The following is a 23,312-nucleotide window of genomic DNA, read 5'->3' as shown; positions in this document are numbered from 1 at the left end:
GAGCAAAAGCAGGGCAATCAAGCTCAAAATAAAAAGAGAAGAGTCAGAAAATACAAAAAGCCCCCAACCACGTGGGGAAAAAATGAAACAAGGAAAGGCAAAGAGAGGAAGAATAAGGTCAAATATCCACAGGACTGGAGCCAAGATTCCTTGCAGATGCCTCGGGCTCTGCCCATTTAAAAAAACTGCACGCACTCCAACCCTTGTGCTTCACACCGTCTCCAATATGCCCATGCTGTCCAGTCGCATCATGCCATCCACTGTAAACTCAAGCTCAGGATCTTGGGTTCTCCCTCGCACATATTTATGAGATGTTTTGATTTCAGCTGATTCAGCCTAGCTCTCCCTCCCGTGTCTCATGAATGTTTCAAAACATACAGCCAGCAGCAAGGTTAGCAACTATGCCTGTAGCTAATGGGTTTGGACTGCCCTAGCCTGCAGCAGCTCCGCGAGTCACTGCTTCTCACTGCAGCCAGCATCTTGTGCTCCACAAACCTGGGTTTTCTTTAGCCAGGCTGCTCTACATTCAGCAGCTGAAGTCAAACCTCAGCTCCTGATGGGCTAGCCGCAAGGTAAAAGGTCCTATAAGAAAAGCAGATAGCCATGAAGACGGTAAGTGTTTGGTTGAGTACAAATCCCATATTTGTGATATCATAGGGTGAAACAAAAATAATCACATGACATTTGTTGTTGCTTCCAGAGTACTTATATGTCCTCAATGGGCAACCCGTGCACTTACCACATGATTTTTTAAAGCTTTCTGCCAGGCATAATGGCTCTAATTTTAACAGCCTGATTCTTCTTCCTTTGCTCCCTCTAGAATCCCCACTCTCTTCCTGCAAGCAACTAAAGTGTTTCACATACTGTTCTTCAACAGTTTTATCACTGACATTTGAAGCCTTAGAACAGCAGTGCCTAGACCTCCCATTTACAACCACTAAATTCCCTAACCCAGCAGGAGACACTGGGAAAGCCCCAGGGAGCATTCCTCCCCACTTCCACCTCCTAGGAGAACAAACATAGCAATGCTTCCAGGCCCAATCCATACAACCAGCAGAGACTCATGGCATGAACACCAGCATGCCAAAAAAAGTGGGCCCTGATCCCATCTGTGTGATCCCTTCACCCATCCAGGCCCTTTGAAACAAGTATTGTTTTTATTTTGTTTTTGTTTATATATACATTTTTTCCCAGCATACGGGGCTCTGCTGCCTGCTCTCCTGACCTGCATATCCTTGCATTCACCAAAGCCTGGCGCTCTCCCCTCGACTTGGTTCCAGCTGCTGCCTTTCCCCCGCTCTCAATGCCCCCACCTGGCGAACCTAAGGGCTACAATGCTGGCACTGATCTCCCCCTTTGCACTGCTTTGCCATTTCCAGCTTACCCCTCCTTTCCATCTTACATCTGCATCTCCCTTACAGCTAAGCCTCCTTCTCCTCTGTCCTTACTTTTCTTTTATTTCCCTGCTTTTCATGCCTGGCAGGCTCTCTACGTAGGTCTCCCCATGATCCCCTTCCCTTATCCTGGGTGACTCCATTTTCCACGTTGATGACCCTTCTGATCCCACTGGCCCTATGCGCTTCTTGTTAACCTTGATCAATGGCTCAGACTCGACTCCCCTATTCAGCATCACAGCCATGCTCCACACTGTTCACTTCCTAGTCTCTCTGAACTCCCCGTCTCTGACCACCATTTGCTCTCCTCTGACACTGCGCATTCTCCCCCTCCCCCATCTAATCACTCGGTCCTTTTCTGATCTCCAGTCTATTAACCTCCCTGACTTCCCTGCTGCTCCCCTTGTCTCAGCTCCCTTCTGCTGATGCCACAGACTCTACCTTCACTTTCCTCCTGACGGATGCAACTTCTCCACACCCTCCCTTTCCTGAAGCACTGTCCTGCAAATGGTCTTTTGTTTGCCATGTCACTCTCTTGACTCTTCATAGGCAAACTCTCGGAGGAGAGAAATCAGGTTTCATATATGCTTTTAAAGCACTACACAAATGCATGTTGTTATAGTAGCGGTAATATCAATAATGATGTTCAGCTTTTCAAGGCTTCCTGGATCTGAAGGTTCGGAGAGTCAATTCTGCCTTAAGGAGCAAAGCCTGCTTGTTTTTCTAGTTCAGATTTGTTACAATATTCCCCTTGTGAGTTAACATTAAACAGAATACAAGGAAAACATCCATTGTTTTGTTTCTTCTTAATTGCATATAAAGTTATGCAGCCACAGCAACTAGGAAAACTTAAGCTTTCCTACAATGGTATGAAATATTGTACAATTCCACATTTCCTGCTCCAGCCTATTGCCATTTCCCCACACCTGCGTAACACTGTGCCACATATGTCTATTCTCATCATCAGCAAGCAGTTCCTCGATAGGTGGATTACAGTCTACCAGGAAACACAGGAGTCATCAGAGAGTCCAGGCCAATCTGAGATCCACATCTTTGACTGCAGACATGGCATATAGTTCCTGGAAGAAGGAATGGGTCCTGGTAAGGTCAGGTCACAGCTCCTTCCTTTTGCCTGTCTTGTCTATCTGCCTCCATAACGAGGCAAGTTTGCTCAAGTTTGTTCGTGAATTACCTTATTGTGCCTCCTGGTGCCACTGGGGGCGATTTGGTGCTCAGTTCAGTGCTCAACTCTTAAAGTATCATTGCTAATATCACATTCTTCAGATTGGCCTTCAAGGTGTCTTTGAATCTCTTCTTCTGCCCACCTCTAAGATGGTGACCATCAGCGAGCTGGTAGTATAGGACCCGTTTTGGGAGCCAGTTGTCAGGAATCCTTATAATGTGTCCTGCCCAATTGACATGTCAGATTACTCCGTAGGGGTAGCCAGCAACTACATCCCAACAGGCACAGAGTGGCCTGAGCAAGACTGGAAGAGTCCCGAGCTTGGCCATAAAGCCAAGAAAGCTCCCTCTGTTTTCATACCTCCATGAAGTCCTATCCAATCAGTCCAAGTTCTCACCAAGACGAAAAGGATGCCAAGAAGGGGCTCACCCTCCCATATCAGAAGGCAGAGCCAATAGACTGTGGGGAGAAATCTGCTCCACCCCAGAGGATTTTCAGGGATGGTGGAAGGGAAGGGAACAGAAGGGATTTAAAGATATAAAAGGACACTCAGGCACTGTCATTGACAGAGCTGGGCATTTAATTTATCACCCAGGTAGATGCTAACCCTCTCCCCAGCTAGTTCACATAGCTGGGACAGGCTCAAGACCCTATGCAAACCTGTGGTACAATCTCCAAAGTGGTCTTCCAAGGACATGGCAGCTCCACACAACTCCCTATAGAAAGCTGTGGCTTTAGACACTATCATCTGGTCCTATGCTCAAGCACCAGTTTGCCAAGCAGGTATAAGCGTTGCTGTGCATTAACATTAAAGAAGATGATCCGCCTCCAAACAATAAATAAGCAGTAATAAAAGTGGCAAGAACATTGTTTGAGGTTTAATGAGAATGGGCTGCAGTTCCAACTAGTAATTGAGGATCATTAATATCAATCAGTCATTACATTCCTGAAAATGGCTCTGTTCCTAGCTTGTTCTGGCTACTACATTGCAATATAAAGATGGAATATACATGGGCATGAGGATATATCCAGTGGGACAGTGTCAATTGGGACATGTTGGTCTTTTCTGGATAATTAATTCAGATTTTAAATTTTTCCAGCATGTGAAGAGAAAGTGTATAAATTCTTGGGTATGGATTTTGTTTAATGAGGAGATTGAAAGCAACTGACTGTTGTGTTTGCCTTCCTGGAATTCACTACTGTTAGCTTAGCAGCGTGAAAGACTTCTGTTTCAGACTCGCAAACTAGCCAGAACGAACACTAGTCAGCACTGAGACGTCTAACTCGGTATCTGACAAGTCACAAATTCCTTTCACCTTCTTTTGAACTATTTACTCATACCCCAGTTATCTACTTTATCTGTCAAACAGATTTAAAATTATGTGAACTCTGCACAAAACCATGACACCAGTGAAACCTACCAGGTCACAAAGTAAAAGTTTACAGCAATTAAATACAGAAAACTGATGAACTATGATATGCACTCAGTGGAAAAAATAATGTATTTAAACAGGTCTGAAAATTAGAATGACAGACTGGCATGATTTAGCCACAAATATTTTTACACAACAACTTTAAAAATGTATGGTTCGTTTTGGCTGTTCTCTTTTTTTCCCCTCCATTAAATTCTGAAAGTACTGATAGTCACGGAGTAATCAGGTTTAACAGGTTAATATATGCCTCAAGTATTCTTAATACATCATAATCTTCTTTCATGGAATTTGCATCACTGTCATACTGAACTACTGATTTTAGGTTGATGCTTTTAACATGTTTCTATGGTTACTTTCCAAGGTCACATCATAGAAGCTTGAACAGCAGTTCAGAGACAAAAGGCAGTTTGCATTCTGTGCTGTATTAAATAATTTATGAAAAGTTAAGGCATCCTCATGGAAAAAAATATAATAAAAATACATGGGTGCTGAGGTCTGTTTTCTAACAGATATCATAACGCACTACAAATAAACCATGTTTCCCTAGAAGCCTTCATTACTTAGAACATTTTAACTTGTTCATACGGTACAAAATGCTAAGCAATAAATTCTGACTTTAGATCCATATGTGCAAGTCTATGGGAACTGCATAGATGAATGGCAGAATACAGAAACTTTAAAATTTGCTGCAAATGGCTTTATCTTATAAATCCAACACCACCTAGTGCTGTGGAAAGTATTTTAACAAAAATGTGAAAATAAACAGCAAAATTTGAAGCCAGCAATAGTCTTTATTATTTCCATCAGATTTTCACCCAAAGCCACACAGTTTTCTTTCCATAATCATTGTCTCTGTCCCCAAAACATTCCAAATTGAGATTACTGTAATGAAAGCTTGTACACAACATATCTGAAGCGCTGAACCTACTGCTACACTAGATCACAGTTTATTGGAACTAATTGAAGTGTCTGAGGCTTGGAAGAAAAACACATTAGTCATTTAGTGGTTGTGTTAATATTGCTATGCCTTTCTTGCAGTTTCATTAGATACAGACTGCTTCAATACCCTAATCATATGCTCAGTCACAGAACAATCAGTATACCGAGTACTGACAAGCTGTCCCACCATGCCTAAAGCTGATAAGGTGTCTGCTCTATGAGTAACCTCAATTATTGACTGTATTTTATGGTCAATCTAATGACCAAATGCTTATCAGTGAACCATCAGGTGCCTGTAATAGGATAGTGACCCTTGGTTTATATGTACCATTACTGCTCATTAGTGAATAATTAGATTCTTTAATCCACAACTCACAAGCATTAAAATATGATTGAGTATTGAGAATCTACAAAGCGCCTAAGTTTATTTTTAAATAAAATGCATTCAATTCCAATACCCAGTCTATGTTTTATGTTTTTCATAAGCAAAGGGACTGATGAATTAAAAAAAAAAAAAAAAAAGTTTTCTGTTTTTTTCCCAAGTAAAAAGCACACCACATTTAATCTCTTATGCCACGCGTATAAATAGACAGCTTTCTTGCAGACTCAACAGTATACAGTCGTCAGAAAAATAATGAGCCTACTTCACCACTGCTTTACTCCAGTTTTCTAAATTTAAATGGGTGTATACCAGTGAACTGGGACCTCAATGTAACACTTTCAAATGCACCTAAGTAATCCAACTAATTTAAGCTACTTGGAAGCCTGCAAGTATTACCTGAGATCTCCAAGTCTTGCTTCAGTCACCAAGTAAACAGGATAACTGGACAGACACCTGATTAACTTCAAGGAGGAAATGGACTTGTCTATACTACTTCAAGACTACATGAGGAAGTGCCGTTGGGGAGCATGCCAGACCGGCTCTTGCAGTCTCTCTCCCAGAACTGGCGCACCTGACTCCAGTGCTGGCTGATTGCCAGTAAACTAAACTCACGCCCAGAAGAGCAGTAAGCTAAACTCACACCCAGTAGTGCCCTGCAATGCTTGCATCACATCCATTTCAGGAGTTAGCATGCAGGCTCCTGAGGCAATACAGCTATGCTCAATGGGTGCCAGGATGCACCAACTGCTGATAGTTTTCCTTTTTAAAAAAAGATATGTATGTGCTATATTGATATACTGAAAAAGATATATATATGCTAATATATAGATGCAATATATTTATAGTGGTAAACACAGTCTCATGACCAAATGGCCTTGCAAAAGTATGGAACATGATAAGAGGCATCTATTATAACAAGAAAAAAGAAAGCCTCTCTCACAAGCTAGTTTGGAAAGAGGAAAAGAAGCACTGATAAGATTAAAACTTCAGAAGAGTTTCCTAACATGTTGCTATTTCTCCACTCATCATGTGCTACAGTTTTAAGCCCCCAGAGCTTCTTACTAACCATCCTGCCGGACAGCTTGCTCCAGTCATACATAAGTCTTGCCTTCCTGCTTCAGAACTGGAGACAAATGTTTTCCTTAAAATACAGGCTCCCCAACAAGGCATACAGATGTCACTGCCACAAATTGTCACAAGTCACCAAAAGGCACAAATAGCAGATTAATGGTGATAGCTTCAATTTTTAAGGGGCTCGATTTCTCTCTCTCTCAAGGGAGTGGTGTTTTTCCTTTTGGCAAATAGGCAATTAACCTCTTCCCCTAAGTGCACTCTCATTCTTACCCTCCTCCTCTCTCCCATTTCCCTTCCTGCTCTTCAGGCAACAGTGCTCCCTCTCCCTTGGGTGCTCCACTAACAAAAGTGTCTTAAACTTATCATCACCTTATACTACCAACAAACCATTTTTTTATTCTGAAACATTGGTAAGGAGTGCAACAGCAACAGGATTGGGCCAAATCAATAGTACTATGGGTCAGATCCAGTCTGGTAAATGAGGTACCTAAATGGCAGATTTTGGTGGACTTGAGGTTTCTGCTGGCAGATCCAGACTTACCATCCAGGTACTTCCGCTTAGGTGTGGCAAGATACAAAATGTAGACACTTTGACCAAGGAGGGTGATCCGTGTCTACAGGGTTCGGCACCTACATTCAGTGAATGGAAAGACCTAGGTGCGTCCCAAGGATTATCCAGATCACCCAGCTGCTCAGCAAGGAGGGGACTACAGCCAGCACACAGAGGGAGCATCTGAACTCCCCTCCCACTCTTCCTCCAATCTTAGGTGCCCGACTCAGGGCCTGGCTCAGTTACCTCTACCAGCTTAAGATCCAGACACTTAAACTGAGGCTTCTACACATAGTGATGTGCCCCAGTTTGAGCAACTAGGCGTGGAGCTCCTTCCCAAGCTCCACTGTTGTCCAGGTACAATGCAGAACCATGTCTAATCCATGCCTATGGCCCTGGGAGGGGGAGGCAGGTGCAATCCCATCACATGCCTAACACACACCTACAGCATTAGTTAGTAAAACGCACAGAAGCCGCAGTCGTTTTCATGCAAGCACTTGACCAGAGGAGTAGGTGGTGGTGACGCAGCCTGTCTTTTACATAACCAGCCTCCCAGAATGTGGGAAACCTGAAGTTTAGGCCTTCTTCAGTCTGAGGTGATCCAAACCTAGCCCTCCCGTTTCTCAGGTATGAATCCTAGAAAGCTGGGCCACTGTGCAGGCAAGTGCTTACCAGTCACGGGGACATAACACCCAGCAAATGGGAGCCTGACGCTGCAGCCTAGTAGTTAGGGCATTTAGATGAACAACCTGGGTTCCGTTCCATACTCCTTGAACTGTTTATACGTCTTCCATTAGACAGACATTGGATAATAGCAGAAATAATCCTGAGAAGACAGCCCAGAAGCCAGGGGTCTATTTTATTTTATGATTTCATTCTGCTTGCATACTTGCTTCTACTCTTTTTTTTTTTACATTTAATTTTGGGTACTGAACACTTCCACTTTAGACACTTTGCATTTCAGGCTAATGAATAAACTACCACAGTAAAAGCACAAGTAGAACATAATTAAGCTTGAAGAAACTGAGCAAGCCATTAAAATGAGAAAGAGCTCTTTATTTAACGTGCAGATTGTCTGCACACATGCGGTATCCTTAACTAAATAACAACTAGATAAATACATTCTGTGCCAGAGATGTCTAAAATGATTTTCATTTTGAATCCTGAGTACACCTTATGACTAGGTAAGTATTGTGCAGCAGAACGTTATTATTCTTCCCCCCTCTAAGGATATGATCCCTTGTTTACCAGCTTCAGAGCAACTAATGAAAATGAGGTGACAAACAAGAGGTTACAGTTTTGAACAAAGAGCAAATAATGAGAGCAAAAAAACAGATGCCAAGGTGTGGCAACAACCAGCGACAAAGGAGAACCTGCAGCATTCAGAGATGCAGCTTTTAATGTAAGGACAGTTAGCATTATTTATTTGCATTTTGATAGCCCTGCTCACTAACCAAGCCCCACTATGACAGCCATTGTACAAATACAGTCTAATAAACAGTCCCTGGCCCAAAGTACATATCATCTAAATAACAATGACAGACATATGGGAAGGGGAGGGTAGGAGATGCAAGTAGGGTGAATGATGTGATGGCAGCAAACGGCCGTAACTCTTCTTACATTTTGTCCAGAAAAGGGCAGTTTATTTGAGACAGGAATAGCTAAAGAAAAAGATAAAAGGAAGGGAGATGCAGTAATAAAGGAAGGGTCTCAGGGGAACAAGGCAGGGAATAGTAAGAAGGGAAAGGAAGGGAAGGAAGCTAGTGTAAGAGATAGGGGGTGGGCAGGGGGGCATATGAAATGAAGAAATTGTGAGGGCAGACCAGCACCAGCCTGATGGCCAGTTAAAATTGTAAAAAATATTCAGGTGATATCATGACCTGCAATCTCTGATTCCACTGTTCCTGACAACTTCACTCTCCAATGGAAAAAAGGAGCCATCTAAAGGACACATTGTTTGAGCAGTAACAGGGGAATCCATTTATCCTTGGCACCTGTGAAGGTATCTCCCCTGGCCAGACCTGGGACTAAGGCATACTGGTGAGAAGCACCAGCCCCAGCTCAATCTCATTTTATTCCCATTTCCCAGTCCAACAATACCTGCTTAAACCGCTTCTCAAGTAGCTTTCAATTCCCAGAGCCCATTTTTCATTTTTGTGACACTCTGCAATAATTTTAACCTACTTCTTTTAATAAGATTTTTTTTTTTAAATACAGCTTTTCAATCTTTGCTTTTACTTAAAACAGATTTTCATTAAGACCTGGGTTTTGGTAAGTAGGAAATTTCAGAAGTCATGTTATTAAATACGTAGGGCCAGATTCCTTTCCATCTCAACTGACTTTAGAGCTCAAGTGTGATTCTATTCCACCTTGTTCAAGGTCCTAAAGATCCTTTAGTGCAGAGTTAGCAACCTATGGCCCCCGCAGGCTGGATCCAGCTGGCAGACATGGGGCTTCAGCAACAGGACAAAGCCCAGCTGCAGGTGGGTTCTAGCACTCTCCCACCCACCCTCCTCTGACCCAACGTGGATCTTTCCAACCTGTGGCCAAAAAAAGTTGGCTGCCACTTCATTAATGCACGTATTTTTGTAACATGCTATTTAAAGGGTCCAATAATGGAGTCATTAAAAAGCAGCAAGGAGGAGGAGAATCCACCTGCCTTTCATATTAACAGTCTTTCAGGGATTTGGAAGAGGTGGAACAGAATCTGGATCTTACTGAAAATACCAGAGAAATATCGCAAAAATAAATATTTAAATAAAACACTTAGATGACTGTTCATTATTTAGAAAGTTTTGCTTTCATTAGACTATTTTTCAACTATATACACACACTTCTGAAACACTTAGTGGTAATACATTTAAGGGCCCATTTTTGGATGGTGCCAAGTGCCCCGTGACCTGTTCCCAAATACCAACACAGTCAACAGGGGTGGGAAATGAGCTCAGCACTTCCAAGGCTCTGGTCTGCAAAGAGAGTTGTTTTGTTTTTTATACCATAAAGACATAGAGAAGTAGGGCTAGAAGGGACCTCCAGAGGCCATTTAGTCCAACCTGCTGCTTGAGGCAGGTTCGGCCCTATCCAAACTACCCTATACAAACCATAATATATATAATTTGCAAAAAAAGTCAACCTGCTCAGTTATCAAGTTAAAAAGAGAACAGAAAGGATTTTCCCAGATAACAAACAGCATAATTAATCACTATTACAATCTTTTACCCAGAATTTATCTGCCAAAGCTGTAAAACTTTGAGGACAAAGATGAATTCACAGAAAGTATTTAGGGCTGGATCTAAAGTGCACAGATGTCAATGGAAGTCTTTCCACTGATTTCAAAAGATTTTGAATCGGGCCTGCTGCAATAATTGATGAGGATCTTCCACAACAGAAGAAAAAAGAACTGTTAAACAGAAAAGGCTGTTACTTCCCTCTACCCTTTACTATTATTTCAGACATTTCTTTACAGTGAAGTTATAACCCTGAACTTGCATGACTTTCACAGATTAGTTTCACTTAAAACAACTACAGTCGAGATGTTGCAAAAGGGCATAAGAAAAAGACACAATATGATGTTCCACCTATGTTATTAGCAAGTTTTACCAGTCTAAAAAACTCTTCTTAATGCCATTTGGAGATGCATCTTTTCTAACACTAGGTTACAAGATCTGTTTTCAGCCAGCAGGAAAGAGTTTGAAAAGCAGCAAAGCTCTAAAAGTCTGCTGTCATTTTTTTCAATTTGAACTTACCACCTACTTGATAGCTTGGTCCATTTACTTAATATCAATAATTAAAGCACCAGCTTTTCGCAAAATTAAGTTTAAAAAACTGTTTTCATGATAAGCTCTCACTGTGAGAATTCTATCATTTTTTTTCCTAGCAATTTTCTCAAAGCATGCCTTGAAATGTAAGGTTTTAATGCAAGAACCAATTTTGTTACCAATCATGGCAAAAAATGCTGTTAAAATGTCCATGTTATTTCACTACATAACAATCTAAATAAAAGCTGTTTTTCAATTTTCCCAAATAAAATCTGACCCGATGAAAACATGATTTCCCCATTTTGGACTGATGAAAAGAAAATATCTCAATGTGGATGCAAATTTTTCTTCTGCTGCTCATGAGCAAAGGTTGCGTAAGCACTACCTGTTTATAGAACGAAGGGTTGCTCCTTCTGTTACATCTTGTACAATCAGCTACTGCAGGTGCACAAAACCAAACCAGCATCTGATTTTACAAGACAGTACATGTAAACATCTTGGAGAATACAACTGAGCCCATCATGCACAAAAGGTCTAACACAGATAGAGACAACACTGGCTCTGGGCTAATTAACAGTCCACAAGAGAAGAACATTTTAGAGCTTCTTTAGAGGGAAGGCTTCTGAAAAGAAGTGTAACCCGGCTTACCTTCTACACATTTGACTCTGGTTATGTTCTGTAATGGTAACTTTGTGTACTCCTTATCTGCATAGCCTGGTTAGTATGCATGCTTGAGGGCTACTCTCACCTATTCCCACTGTTTGTGGGGTTGGGTTATACTGTTTGAGGTTAAAGTGTGCAATTATAAAGAGCAGGTGGATCAGATTTTGTGTCCACCAGCCCTCTCTTCCAAAGCTGTGAAGTTTGTAGGCATGTAAATGTTGCTAATGCAAAGTTATGCAATGGTCACTAAAAGATCAGCCCTCGCTGCGAGACGTGCAGGTTGGGAGTAGGATGTCCCTCAGTGTTAGGGCAAAGCATAACGATGATGAGTAGAGAGATTTTAAACAAGTCACTTCTGGATGGTTGTAATCAGCTCCTCAGAGTGAAAGTGCTTTTCATCACAGGAATCTATAGTGGGCTTAGATGAAAGCCTGCAACTCACTATCATTAAAAGAGCTGAAAAAATCCTTGACCCTACCACTGATGTAGGGCAAAGTCTAAAAGAGGTGGGGCTGCTTATGAACTTGAAAATGACCACAAGAGGAAGAACGGTGCCAAACTCTGGCCATGCAGAGGAGTGACAGAGACCACAGCAGCACAAAGGAGTGATGGCAGCAGCAGCAGCACAAAAGAAGAGGCAGTGACCACTGGAGGCCACAGCCAGAGCAGTGCTCCCTATCATACCCTAGTAGCATCCTCTAGCAGCCAAAACGGCACACCCCAGCATCCTAGCTGCTCTACCCAGCATCAATAGCAGCAACTCCCATGCAGGCCTCCCTACTAGGGCTGTGCGAACCTTCGGTCCCCAATTTGATTCGGCCCGATTCAGTAGCCGAATCTCCTAATCTGAATCGAATCAGGAGACCCTTTAATCTCTCTGAATCGAATTGGAACCCTCTGAATCAATATGGAAAGAGTCGGAGACTCGGCCATATACATAGCCTTAAATGTTTTTTCTACGTACCTCAAGGTAGCAGGCAGCTCGTGAATGCTGAGATGGTGGGGCGGATGGTGTGTCCCACAGGAGCACAGCGGGGTCCCCAGCATGCTCGGCAGCAGACCCAGAAGTGGTCTGGAAATAATTCCGGTCCACTTCTGGGATTGCCACTGAGCACGCGTGCGCGGGGAGGCAGGAGGCCTCTGCACTCCTGTGGGACGCTCCATCTTCCCCACCTTCACAGTGTTCACGAGCTGCCTGCTACCTTGAGGTATGTAGAAAAAACAAGTAAAGCTGTGTCTATGGCCAAATTGGTGATTCTCTGAATCAGCATCAAATCTTCAGATTCGGATTTCGCTGAATCAAATTGGGGACAGCGATCCAAATCAACTATTTGGATCACTGTCCCCAATTCAGGCCAAATCCAAATCGAATACGGCCCATTTCACACACCCCTACTCCCTACCCAGCACTGACTCTTTCGGCTAGCATAGCTGATAGAGCTACACCAGGGGTAGAGATTCAACCTTAAGTGGGTCTCCCTTCCCAACTGACTGGGCTAGGTGGTAGCTCCCAAGTTGGTTTGCCGGTGACTGAGAGTTATAGTTAAGTTTTAGTAGTTGGGTTTTTTCATTAAGGTGTGTGTTTGCTCCCCTTTTCCCTTGTAATAAACCCTGTTTTAATTGAACATTTGTTTGCAGGTGGGGAAACTTTGTTCATATTTCTGAGTAGTGGCTCGAGCTAAATTTGCAAAGTTAGTGGTTAACCCCTACATTTGAATGTGGCCCTTGTTACCGCTATCCAGTGCCTAGCAGGAGGATTACATGTGTATCTCAGTCATATTCACAAACACTAATGAATGAATTAAATACTATATGGCTAGAGGATGCACAGCTTAATTCAGATAGGCAAAACTACTGCTATTTCAGCCTCTGCTCCAAGGAAGCCTACCAAGGAGCGTACTGTTATAAGTAGAAATATCCACTAGGGACTGGATTGAGATCAATATACACATTCTCTGTGGTTATCCAATTAAGATTTGAAGCCCCCCTGAGAGCAAAATATTACTCCACTGAGATGTCTCACTTCTCAGCTACGTACAAGGCCAGAGTTCGGAGACAACATTTAATTTCACTTTTCAGCCACCAGCATCCCATGTGGAACCGTTCTGTAGGGTGCACGGTCAAAACCACTTTAGCATGCAACTATTTAGCATGCATTACCAACTGCATAATCATAAAGGCAAAAACTACCTTATGAAGAATGACGCTGCAGCTGAAGTACCTGCGGAGACCCCAGCAGGAGCAACCAAACTCTGTGAGGTCAAAGAGCTGCCTGCCCCAGTTGGGTCAGAGTTGTTCTGCCCTGAGGTGACTTGGACATTAGGACCATCCCTGCTGCTCTCTGGTGCTGTTTCTGCCTGAAAGAAAGTAAAACAGACATAGACGTATTAAGCAACTGGGCCAGCCTAACTTTTCAAGTGGCACATCTCAAACACGCCTTTGTAAGTCATACTTAAAACACAGAGAATATAAGGAAAAGTAATGGAGGTGGACAACCATGGCATAGAGGGCCCTGCAGTGGAGAAGGTTAAATCCATGACTATGGCAGACAAGCAAAGTAATACAGAGACCCTTTGTTATGGGTAATGCACATTTAAACACTTTGACAAGCATGAAGAAATGGAAAACGATAAGCAGAACCCTTTTGTTTTACAGTGTTATTTTGTAGCTGGCAGAACTGTTTATCTGGTTCAGTTATAACTGTCAGAAATTATTTCTCAGAGGCACATCATCTATGAGACCTATCTGTTTAAAAGGAACCAACCAAACAGTCACATTTGTAACATGTTTCACATGAGTGACCACAAAAACCGAGTAAAAACACTGATAAAAAAAAAAGAGAGAGAGAGAGAGAGAGAGACTTTTATACACGCGTGCATTCTCTCCAGTTTTTCCGATATTGATGGTTTTAGCTGGACAAGAGTGTTACATTTCTTTCTTCTGTAAATGGTATCTGGGCAAAGAACAAGTATCTGGGGATACATCCTTTTCAGCGTACTATCCAAAAATCAGTAGTGTTCAGAGGAGTTTCTGGCTTGAGATTTTTCTCGTTCATTGGCCAAAATTTCTGTGAAGTCTCTTCTGTAGAATAGCATCATTATCCTGATGTTTTGGCCCATTAACTCGTTCAGTGCCAACTTCCATTAAGCCTGTACAGGCTCAGTGACAGTACGCGTAAGTGCACATCCACAGAGAAGGGAAGATGTCCTTTTACAGGAAAGCCTGCTGTATGTCCAAGAGTACAAGAGACTTAATTAAAGATGACACCACAATAAATATTTGTCAAAAGAGTTAATTGCTTCATGTATGATAATATATGATGTTTCTGTCATCTGAAATACTACTCTGACATTTCCAACTAATTAACTAAAATTAATTCCGAAAAAGGAAGACAGCCTTGTAATGAAACACAAATGCAATTAAATACTCCCTGGGATGCCACCAAACTTTAAATTCTGTCCTGCTGTAGATCATGTTTTACAACTACTGTTACACTAACTTGGTAATAGTATCTTCACACTTACATGCACATTGTTATCTTTCTCATATCTTACAAAATTCAAAATGTGTTTTTCTCAAGCGAAAAGGAAATATAAAATTGTTCAGACACCAAGCAAAGAACTTCCTTTCCAACTGTTTGGGTTGGTCTAATAAAAGATATTAGATTCACCCAAGGAACCTTGTCTTGCTTTCCTTCAGGCACTTCTGAAACACTTCATGGTACTACATGTAAGGGCCCATTTCTGGATGGCGTCCTTGGTGACATGTTCCCAAATACCACCACAATCAACAGGGGAAAAAATGGGCTCAGCACTTCCAAAGGGTCTGGTCTGCAAAGAGAGTTGTTTTGTTTCTTATAATATCATAAAGACATAGAGAAGTAGGGATGGAAGAGACCTCCAGAGGTCATCTAGGCCAACTCCCTACCTGAAGCAGGATCATCCCTATCCAAACTAACACATACAAATCTCTACACAAGACTATCATCAACCTTGACACGACATAGACAGAACACCCTAACCTGCCACAGGTAAAGCAGGGGAACCACGGCAGTCATTGGCCTGCTTCTACAAGGGTAGAGGGCCATGCCCCCCCACCTCCCGCTATAGAGGAAGGTAACCCTAACCCCCCACCCTTCACCTCCACCCCCTCAGTCCATACCAATGTGACCATGCGGTAAAATTTCTTCTAAATAGCATATAGTTGATGCTCTTTCCAAAACAGTTCACCAAAAACATTTCTATAAACCTGGTTTAAGAAACTTGAGGCTAAGACACAGAATCTCACAGGAAGAGAATTCAAACTCCATTTAGAGTTTCTACTGGGGCTACTGTTCTCAGTGGTGGGGGGAAGATGACAGAACAAGAAGCAATGGTCTCAAGTTGCAGCAAGGGAAGTTTAGGTTGGATATTATGAAAAACTCTCACAAGGAGGATGGAAAAGCACCGGAACAGGTTGCCCAGAAAGGTGGAATCTGCATTCTTGGAGGTTTTAAGGCTCAGATCAACAAAGCAATGCCTGGAATGATCTAGTTGGGGATGGTCCGGTTTGAGCAGGGAGTTAAACTAGATGACCTCCTGAAGTCCCTTCCAACCCTAATTTTCTATGATTCCATGATTCTACTGTTTCAAATTAAAATTACAGGGCCCATTCTGGTCCCTACTACATTTCCATTGTCTTCAGTAGAACTGGGATTTGGGCAACAGTCTTTTGCGAGTAGGAAAATCACATATTGAAGTTACAAATTAATACAGAAGAAGAATCATTATAGAAGCAGCAACATGTTTCTCAGCTACTATATTTTGTCTGCGATGACCTCTTAATATAAAGCTAAAAGTGAAATCTGCACAGCTAACATGATACTTCATGGAATTTCATGGCCATAGTTAACAGAGATTTATGAGGACTCATTAGAATCTGTTGACTGGATAACTTTTTTTGCACCACATCTCAAGCCTTCTAGCAGGTCAACTTCCTTAAAAGCTATTCATTTAATACAGGTCTTTTGCTGAACAGGACATTTTTATGTCTGGTATGCATATAATGAGAATGGATTTATCATACCCTCCTAGAAGCTAACCTGGGAAATGGGTAACACCAGGTTTTACCCTGCCTGGCATCCTCAAGTCTTGAATTCCAAAAATAACTAGCAATTCCAAAAACTTCAACTATCAGATGCTCAACTTGAGACATTTTAAATAGCCCTGAATTTTAGATAGTGCGTAACTCAATCTATTCCAAACTAGAGACCTCTCCCTAAGGTATCTCCGTTTGACATCCAAAATTTTCAGCAACTAAAACAGCTAGTCAGTTTTGAAGAGTTAAAGCCCTGTCTCCAGGTAAGTGAAAGAATCCTATTCTTTGCTCTAGAAGGCAGATATACATCAAAAGAAGGGCAAGTGAGATTTCAAGGAGGACACATTGATTCTCAAAGAGAGAAAAAATTGAGTGAGGCATGCAAGATGCATTATTTCACTAATTCATTTAAAGACAATCCATATCTTTTCATTAAGTCTTTAATTACTCAGTTACAACTCTTGGACTCAGAGGTAAAATCATTTTTGCCATATATTGACAACCTGAGAGAAAGAAGGTTTTTCAAAAACTTTAAGATTCATTTCAGGTATTGTTTGCATCATCTTAACTCCACATCATTGACCCAACACCGTGACTCTCCTCCTAACAAGTCAGTGCATTGACTTATGAGAAAGTGCCCATGTAACCAGTAATAGGTTTTTACACAGTATAGATGATATTTTTCACAACACAGATAACAAGTCTCTAAGTAATTTAGGAGTCCAAGTCTCATTTTCAAAACATAAGTATTTAGTAGTCAAAATTTCACTGACTTTTAGTCAGACTTAGGATCCTAAACATTTGAAGCTTTTGAACTCGGGCACTTATATCACTTAGGTACTTTTGAACATGTTACTGTAAGAGTTAGATCTAGTGCTCATTGCACTGTATGTGCCCATCTCTGGACCCAAATTTGAGCAGGGTGACAGAAGAGGAGGAGGAGGATTGCTGTCATCAGGAAAAAAACCTCTTGGTTAATTAATAGGCATTGCATCAGGCCTTAAAAGCACTGGTAAAGATGGAGGGTAGCAAACACCTAGTGAGAAATGCCACAAGCGCTCTGCTCATGAAGTACTCATTCTAATCAGTGATCCTCTTCCCACTCATCCTATCTGCTGGTGGCGAGCAGGATAGCAGAACTGATTACAGTAAGTGCTTCAAGCAAGCACAGGTACAGCATCCAAACAGCAGGGAGCACACCTAGAGAAAACAGGCCCTCGTAACCAGCACAGAGAGCTTTTTAAAGAGACTGTTTTCTAACTACATATGAAACAAAGAGAGAGATGGAGTGAGATTCAAAGGCTAAAGGGATGGTGTCAATATGGCTGAGGAAAAATACAGAGAAAAGCAAAGGAGGAAAGACAGGAAAGGCAAGGACAAAGGAGGGATTAGTGGGTGAAAAGGTCTTGGACCATTTACTGTCCTGCCAGCGGAGACATTATTTAGCCCATTCTGGAAAAGGCAAAGAAAGCAGCAAAAATGGAGAGTGATGCTGAAAAAGGATAAGGGAACAAGAAAAAAAACAGAAAGACAAGAAGTGTCAGAAAAGGTGGATACACAAGCAAGGCACAGTCCCAGGCACATACTACTGGTTCAAGAAAACCCAGCTCAGATGCTGGGAAACCTGGCAAGTCCACATCACTCACTCTGAAACAGGAAAACTGAACAAAGAAAACATGACACTCCTACACATTTCAATTTGTCACTCCACAAGGTTGGGCTAATTTCTGCTGGGGGTCCTAAAGGGTTAAAAGGAAAATAAATTAGTTTGAGAATGACCCCCATGTATCTCCCTCAGCTCAGTATTCTCATGCTACATGCTTCTGGAGGATGTATTCTGAAAGTATAATTTTCTAGAGAAGTGGGAACAGGTTTGTTGGAGGCTTTTTTTTTTATTTTATTTTTTTTTTAACACTGTAACAAGTCTGCACAGGGAGAAGACTTCAATAGGTTGCTAAACAGGAACGGTGCTTTCACTGTTTACTAAATTATCATAAATCACTCATGACCAAATGCAGAAATCACAACCCTGTTGTAACTGTTACTGACTTCACTGAATACTTAAATGTCACAGCCTTCTGCTCCTCAATATATATTTTTAATAAAGAACCATTCAACTACATAATAAAGATCTTAACCCTTTGGAAACTGGCTAATTCTCAAGGGAAGTATTTCAAAATTGCTCAACACTGGCTTAGCTCCACTCCCACTGAAGTCACATTCCTATTGACCACAAGGAGAGTACAACTAGGCCAGCACTTTTAGAAATCTTGCTTCGGGCATTTTTCACATACAGCAGACTGAATGCTAGGGTGGAGGAGGGCACTGAATCAGCCCTTAGAGGGTGCTGTGGCAAGAGAGAAAGAATCAGGTCGGGACACTGGAACTGTTATACCTTGTCCGTGTGGAAAAGCTCCCTTGAAGACTAAGACACGTCCCTGTTGAACCTCCAAACCAGCCATAACAATATGCAAACAGGGTAATTGTAAATGGTGCTCGTTAGCTCTGGGGAGCCCATAGAAAAGTGGGGAGCAACCTTTTAGGTAAGCATGACACAAGGTAAGCTCTGCACCCTTCCCAAACGTCAATCCCGTTCCCTTCCCCTGCCGGCAGAAAGCAGAGCAACAGATCCCCCTGCCTGATCCGTGGGTGCATTCTCTGCTTCTGCACCAATCTGCTGCGTGCCACACAGAGGCTGCCCATGCCACTTGTGACATGTGCTGTTGGCTTGCCACCCCTGCCTTCAGAAATCAAAGTTAAGGGCAGCTTTGCCCAGTCACACAGATTGTGAACCTGATTCAGCCAGGGTGGGAGGTGGGGGGCATGACATGTGACATACTCAAAGCTATTCAGGAGCTGCTGTCTAGCCATCTAGGCTAGGGACAGACATTCAAAAAGCCTGAGTCTGAATTGATTCAATCTTTGCAGGGTAGTCTAACCTGGCTAGTGTAGTTTGTAACTACACACACATCCCAGAAATGAAGGCATATGCCTGCAGTGGCTCAGACTAGAAGTAGGGGGTGCTAAAGCAGCCCTCCCTTCCTTTCTATAATACTGAGCTGAAGTGGGGGCATGGCCAAGCCCCAGTAGGATGCTCTGATTAGAGAGAGGTTCCTCCTCTTCTGAAAAGTCCAGCAGAGAATTGATAACACGGCGTTTATCACCCCTAACACAGTGTTTATCACACCACCAGAAAACAAAGCCTCTCTCCATTACTTCAAGCTCTTCTTAAACAACTTTTTTCAAGGAAGGAACAGAGGGACATTACCAGCTACCTGTTGATTAGCTTCAAAAAGCCCTAAGCCAGCACAGTCTGGTCTGCCTTTGTCCCGTCTCCCACAACACAGACCATAGCCAGCATGTGGTCTGCTAGCTAATGCTGAGAGGTATCTGTGTAAGGCCAAAGGGAGAGGGAATCCCTGCTTCAGCAGGGATGGTGAGGGGGAGTGGGGAGCAGGAGGAAGCCAGGAAGACCCTGCTGTACATGCAGTCTCTGCCAGAGCTACAGCCAGGGAGCAGAGGGGAAGGGCTAGCCCAGCTCTCTGGAGCAGAGCCCCGCCCAGCCCAGAGAGCATGCCAGGATGCTGATTTAACTGAAACCAGGAAGGGGTCTGGGACAGACATTGCATAAGATGGGGTGACCCAAATCAGTTAAGTCTAATACTACATTCAACCAGGTTTATCTCAAACTGGTTCCAGCCATTTTCAAATTGGTTTATGTGCACGGAATGTCTCTTCTGTAACAGGTTTAAACCAGCTTCTGATCAATTAAACCAGTTTATGTTTAATGTCCGTCTCTAGCCCTACCCTATCTAATTGCAGGTCATGGTGCAATCCAACTGGAACAAGTGGCAGAGCTTATTTCCTCAGTAGCAGTCCCAAAGCCAGGAAAAAAAAATAGTATAGTATGGCCTAGGAATGCACCGGGCCTGAAGTAACACAATCCACTCCATTTCTCAGTCCAGGAAGTAAGAGAACAAAGTTGGGATGAAGCCAACTGTTTGCATTTCTCTGAGGTATTCATAAGATTCCCATCACAACAGTATCCAGTCACCACAGTCAGGAGTTTTAAAATGTCTATGTTGAAAACTGATGGGCTCAAACTCCAGTTATCTTCCTTTTATATTTTACACATAAAAGTCCGTATGATTCTTTACATGACACCAGACAGCAGGTTAAATTTAGGGCATTGCAGATGCCTGCTGATGCAGAAGTAAAAGTTTTGCACTAGGTCTGTTGAAGCAGGAGGGAGATGGGTTAGCCAGAAGCACAAATCCACACAGTCTGGACACAGATGGTGAAGGAACTTGCAGGAAGGTGTCTCAATGGCTTGAAGGGAGACAACCTGAAGCAGGGGGGGAGGAAATAACAAGCAGGGGTGTCATGTCACATTTTTGCCCTACAAGGCTTTTCCAAGTTGCTCCAGGGAATAGATAAGCCAGAGGTGGTATAACACCTTTCTGTCCCCTTGCCCCAGAAGGTATATGGGGTAGAGTTCTGGCACTCCTGAGGGCAGGCCCCCTCCTCTATTCTGACACATGGATAACTGCTCCCTACTGTGACCATATGGCAGAAGCTCAGGAAACATCTGCATGATTTTAAATAAATTAGGGCTTGTCCAAATTATATTGAAGATAAATTCCCAATGCATTAGATTCTGATGTACAAAATTCCTGGTTAGCCCATTGCCAGTTTTAAATAAGCATTACATAAAGCACTTAACCCATTATATAAAATTTGAGGTCCAAAGCTAAACTCAGCCATGTTTCCAAGCTTCCTGAGTCTCTCCAGTCTCTAGATGTTGACCTTTGTAATCATGGACAACCTGGTAATTCTGCCTTGCTCCAGTGGTAAAGTAATTGTAAAATCATCTGTATAAACTGGGGTTGCAGAAAGAGAGACAAAAAGGGGATACAGAAAATTATACAAGTGAAAACATAAGGACAAATAAATACCCAAACAATAAATTTAAGTCAGAGGTATCCGCAGGACTGATCCATCTGGTCCACCAGTAATACTTTGAACCCTAATGGATATGGGGAGCCTCTGATTTTCACTGGTGTCACCTGACCCCTAGACCCACTGCAGCTGCTGTTGACTCCATGGATCTGGACCTAGAGGAGCCCCCAGGATCCAGGGTGAATTTGACACCTCTGATCTCAGGCAAAAAAAATCATTAGGGAAGATCACTGGGAAAGTGTATGATACAGGAGAATAAGTTAGTGCGATTTCTAAATATAACAACAAAAGGCAGCTTCACAAAGAAGTAATACAAAAAAGCACAATGAGGAGAAAAGTTAAGTGGATGGGCCTGAGCCTCCTCTCACCTAAAACAGTTTTACACACGTAGAATAGCACTGAAGTATATGAAGTTACTCCGGATGCATACCAGTGTAAACAAGATGAAAACCAAACTGAATTTATTTTCTTTCCAAACACTGGTCCCAATCCAGCAAGCACTCTGTAGGCAGGACTTCAACTGAAGGCAACATGTATGTTGTGAATGGAGCCCTTGCAAAAAAATCAAGCCTATGGCTTTGGACCTGGGCTTTTCCTGGTTTAAATTTAACCAGAGTCCCCCAGCATCCCAGATGCTTTGCAGCCCTGGACAGGGCTGTCTGCTTCAGAGAGCTGGGCTGGCCCTTCCCTTCTGCTTCCTCGCTGGAGCTCCAACAGAGACCACAGGCACAGCAGTGTCTGCCCCACCCCCACCTTGCTGCTCAAGCAGGGATGCCCCGCTTCCCCCTCCCTCCCACAACATGGACCATAGCCAGCAAGTGGTGTGCTAGCTAATGCTGAGAGGTGTCTGCAGAAGGCAGATGGGACAAAGGCAGACAGGACAGCGTCTGCTTAGGGATTTTTGGAGCTAATCAACAGGTCAGCTGGTAATATTCCTCTGTTTCTTCCTTGGGAAAAGTTGTTTAAGGAGAGCTTGAACTAATGAGAGAGGCTTTTTTGTCTGGTGGGGTGATAAATACAGATAAAGCTGATAAATGCTGTTATCAACTCCCTGCTAGGGTGGTCAGAAGCAGGGGGGAACCCCTCCCTAATCAGTGTGTCCTGCCGGGCCTGGCCACACACACCCCCCCTCAGCTCAGTAGTGTGGAAGGGAAGGGAGGGCTGCTCTAGCACCACCACCCCCACTTTCCCCCACCCTCTGTCCTGCTTCTAGCTTGAGCCACTGCAGGCATGCGCCTGCATTTCTTCAGTCCAGAGGGGATGTCTGTATGTGATTACAAACCAGTTCAGCCTAGCCAGGTTAGACTAACCTGAAAAGATTGAATCAATTCAGGCTCAGGCTTTTTGAATGTCTGTCCCTAGCCTAAGAGTCTTTACCCAATCCTAACTAGCATGTAAACATGTAGGGCTTTGGGTTTTTAGTTCTTGTTTACTTTATTTTAAAATTTAATCCATTCCACATTAAAAATAAAAGGCTCACAGCTAATCAAACTGTAAAAATTGCTCAGTCTGACAAGTTTTTATCTTATGTTAGATAATGTTTGTGCATGAAACAATGATAAATAAATTTACCCAAAAGTGATTCATGCTAAAACTCTGTGACCTACCACCATTAAAGTGGAACAAATGTTACATAGTTCTCAGACTGTAAACCTTCCTTCCCCGCAAGCATGGATGAAGCGCTGTACTCAGCTTGGAGGTAAAATTTCTCCCTTCTAGACTGACTGGGATTATATAAAGTTACAATGCAGTATATGCCAATTTGAAGTGAAACATTTTCTGGATAAACTTTTTACTACCACTTGACAATGTTTCCACTGGGGCTCGTTATAAAATAGTAGGGCAGTTTATAACAAAAATAAACTACTGTAGTTGTTTTACAACCTGCAGCTGTGATGCGG

At 42.7% G+C, this 23,312-nt stretch overlaps 1 protein-coding gene across 1 annotated transcript in view; it reads right to left on the bottom strand.

Moving 5' to 3' along the window:
• The window catches only part of KIF26A (kinesin family member 26A), a 99,651-nt gene that overhangs the window by 58,457 nt on the left and 17,882 nt on the right, over positions 1–23,312 (bottom strand). The window contains exon 3 of the mRNA XM_014517116.2: positions 13,567–13,733. Within this exon, the coding sequence (XP_014372602.1) occupies positions 13,567–13,733 (167 nt within the window). The remainder of the gene's footprint in view (positions 1–13,566; positions 13,734–23,312) is intronic.

This window comes from Alligator sinensis, unplaced genomic scaffold, assembly GCF_000455745.1.
Source record: "Alligator sinensis unplaced genomic scaffold, ASM45574v1 scaffold85_1, whole genome shotgun sequence".
Classification (NCBI taxonomy): Eukaryota; Metazoa; Chordata; order Crocodylia; family Alligatoridae; genus Alligator; species Alligator sinensis.
Note: the sequence above shows the minus strand (reverse complement) of the source record. Positions and strands in the feature narration are given on the sequence as shown.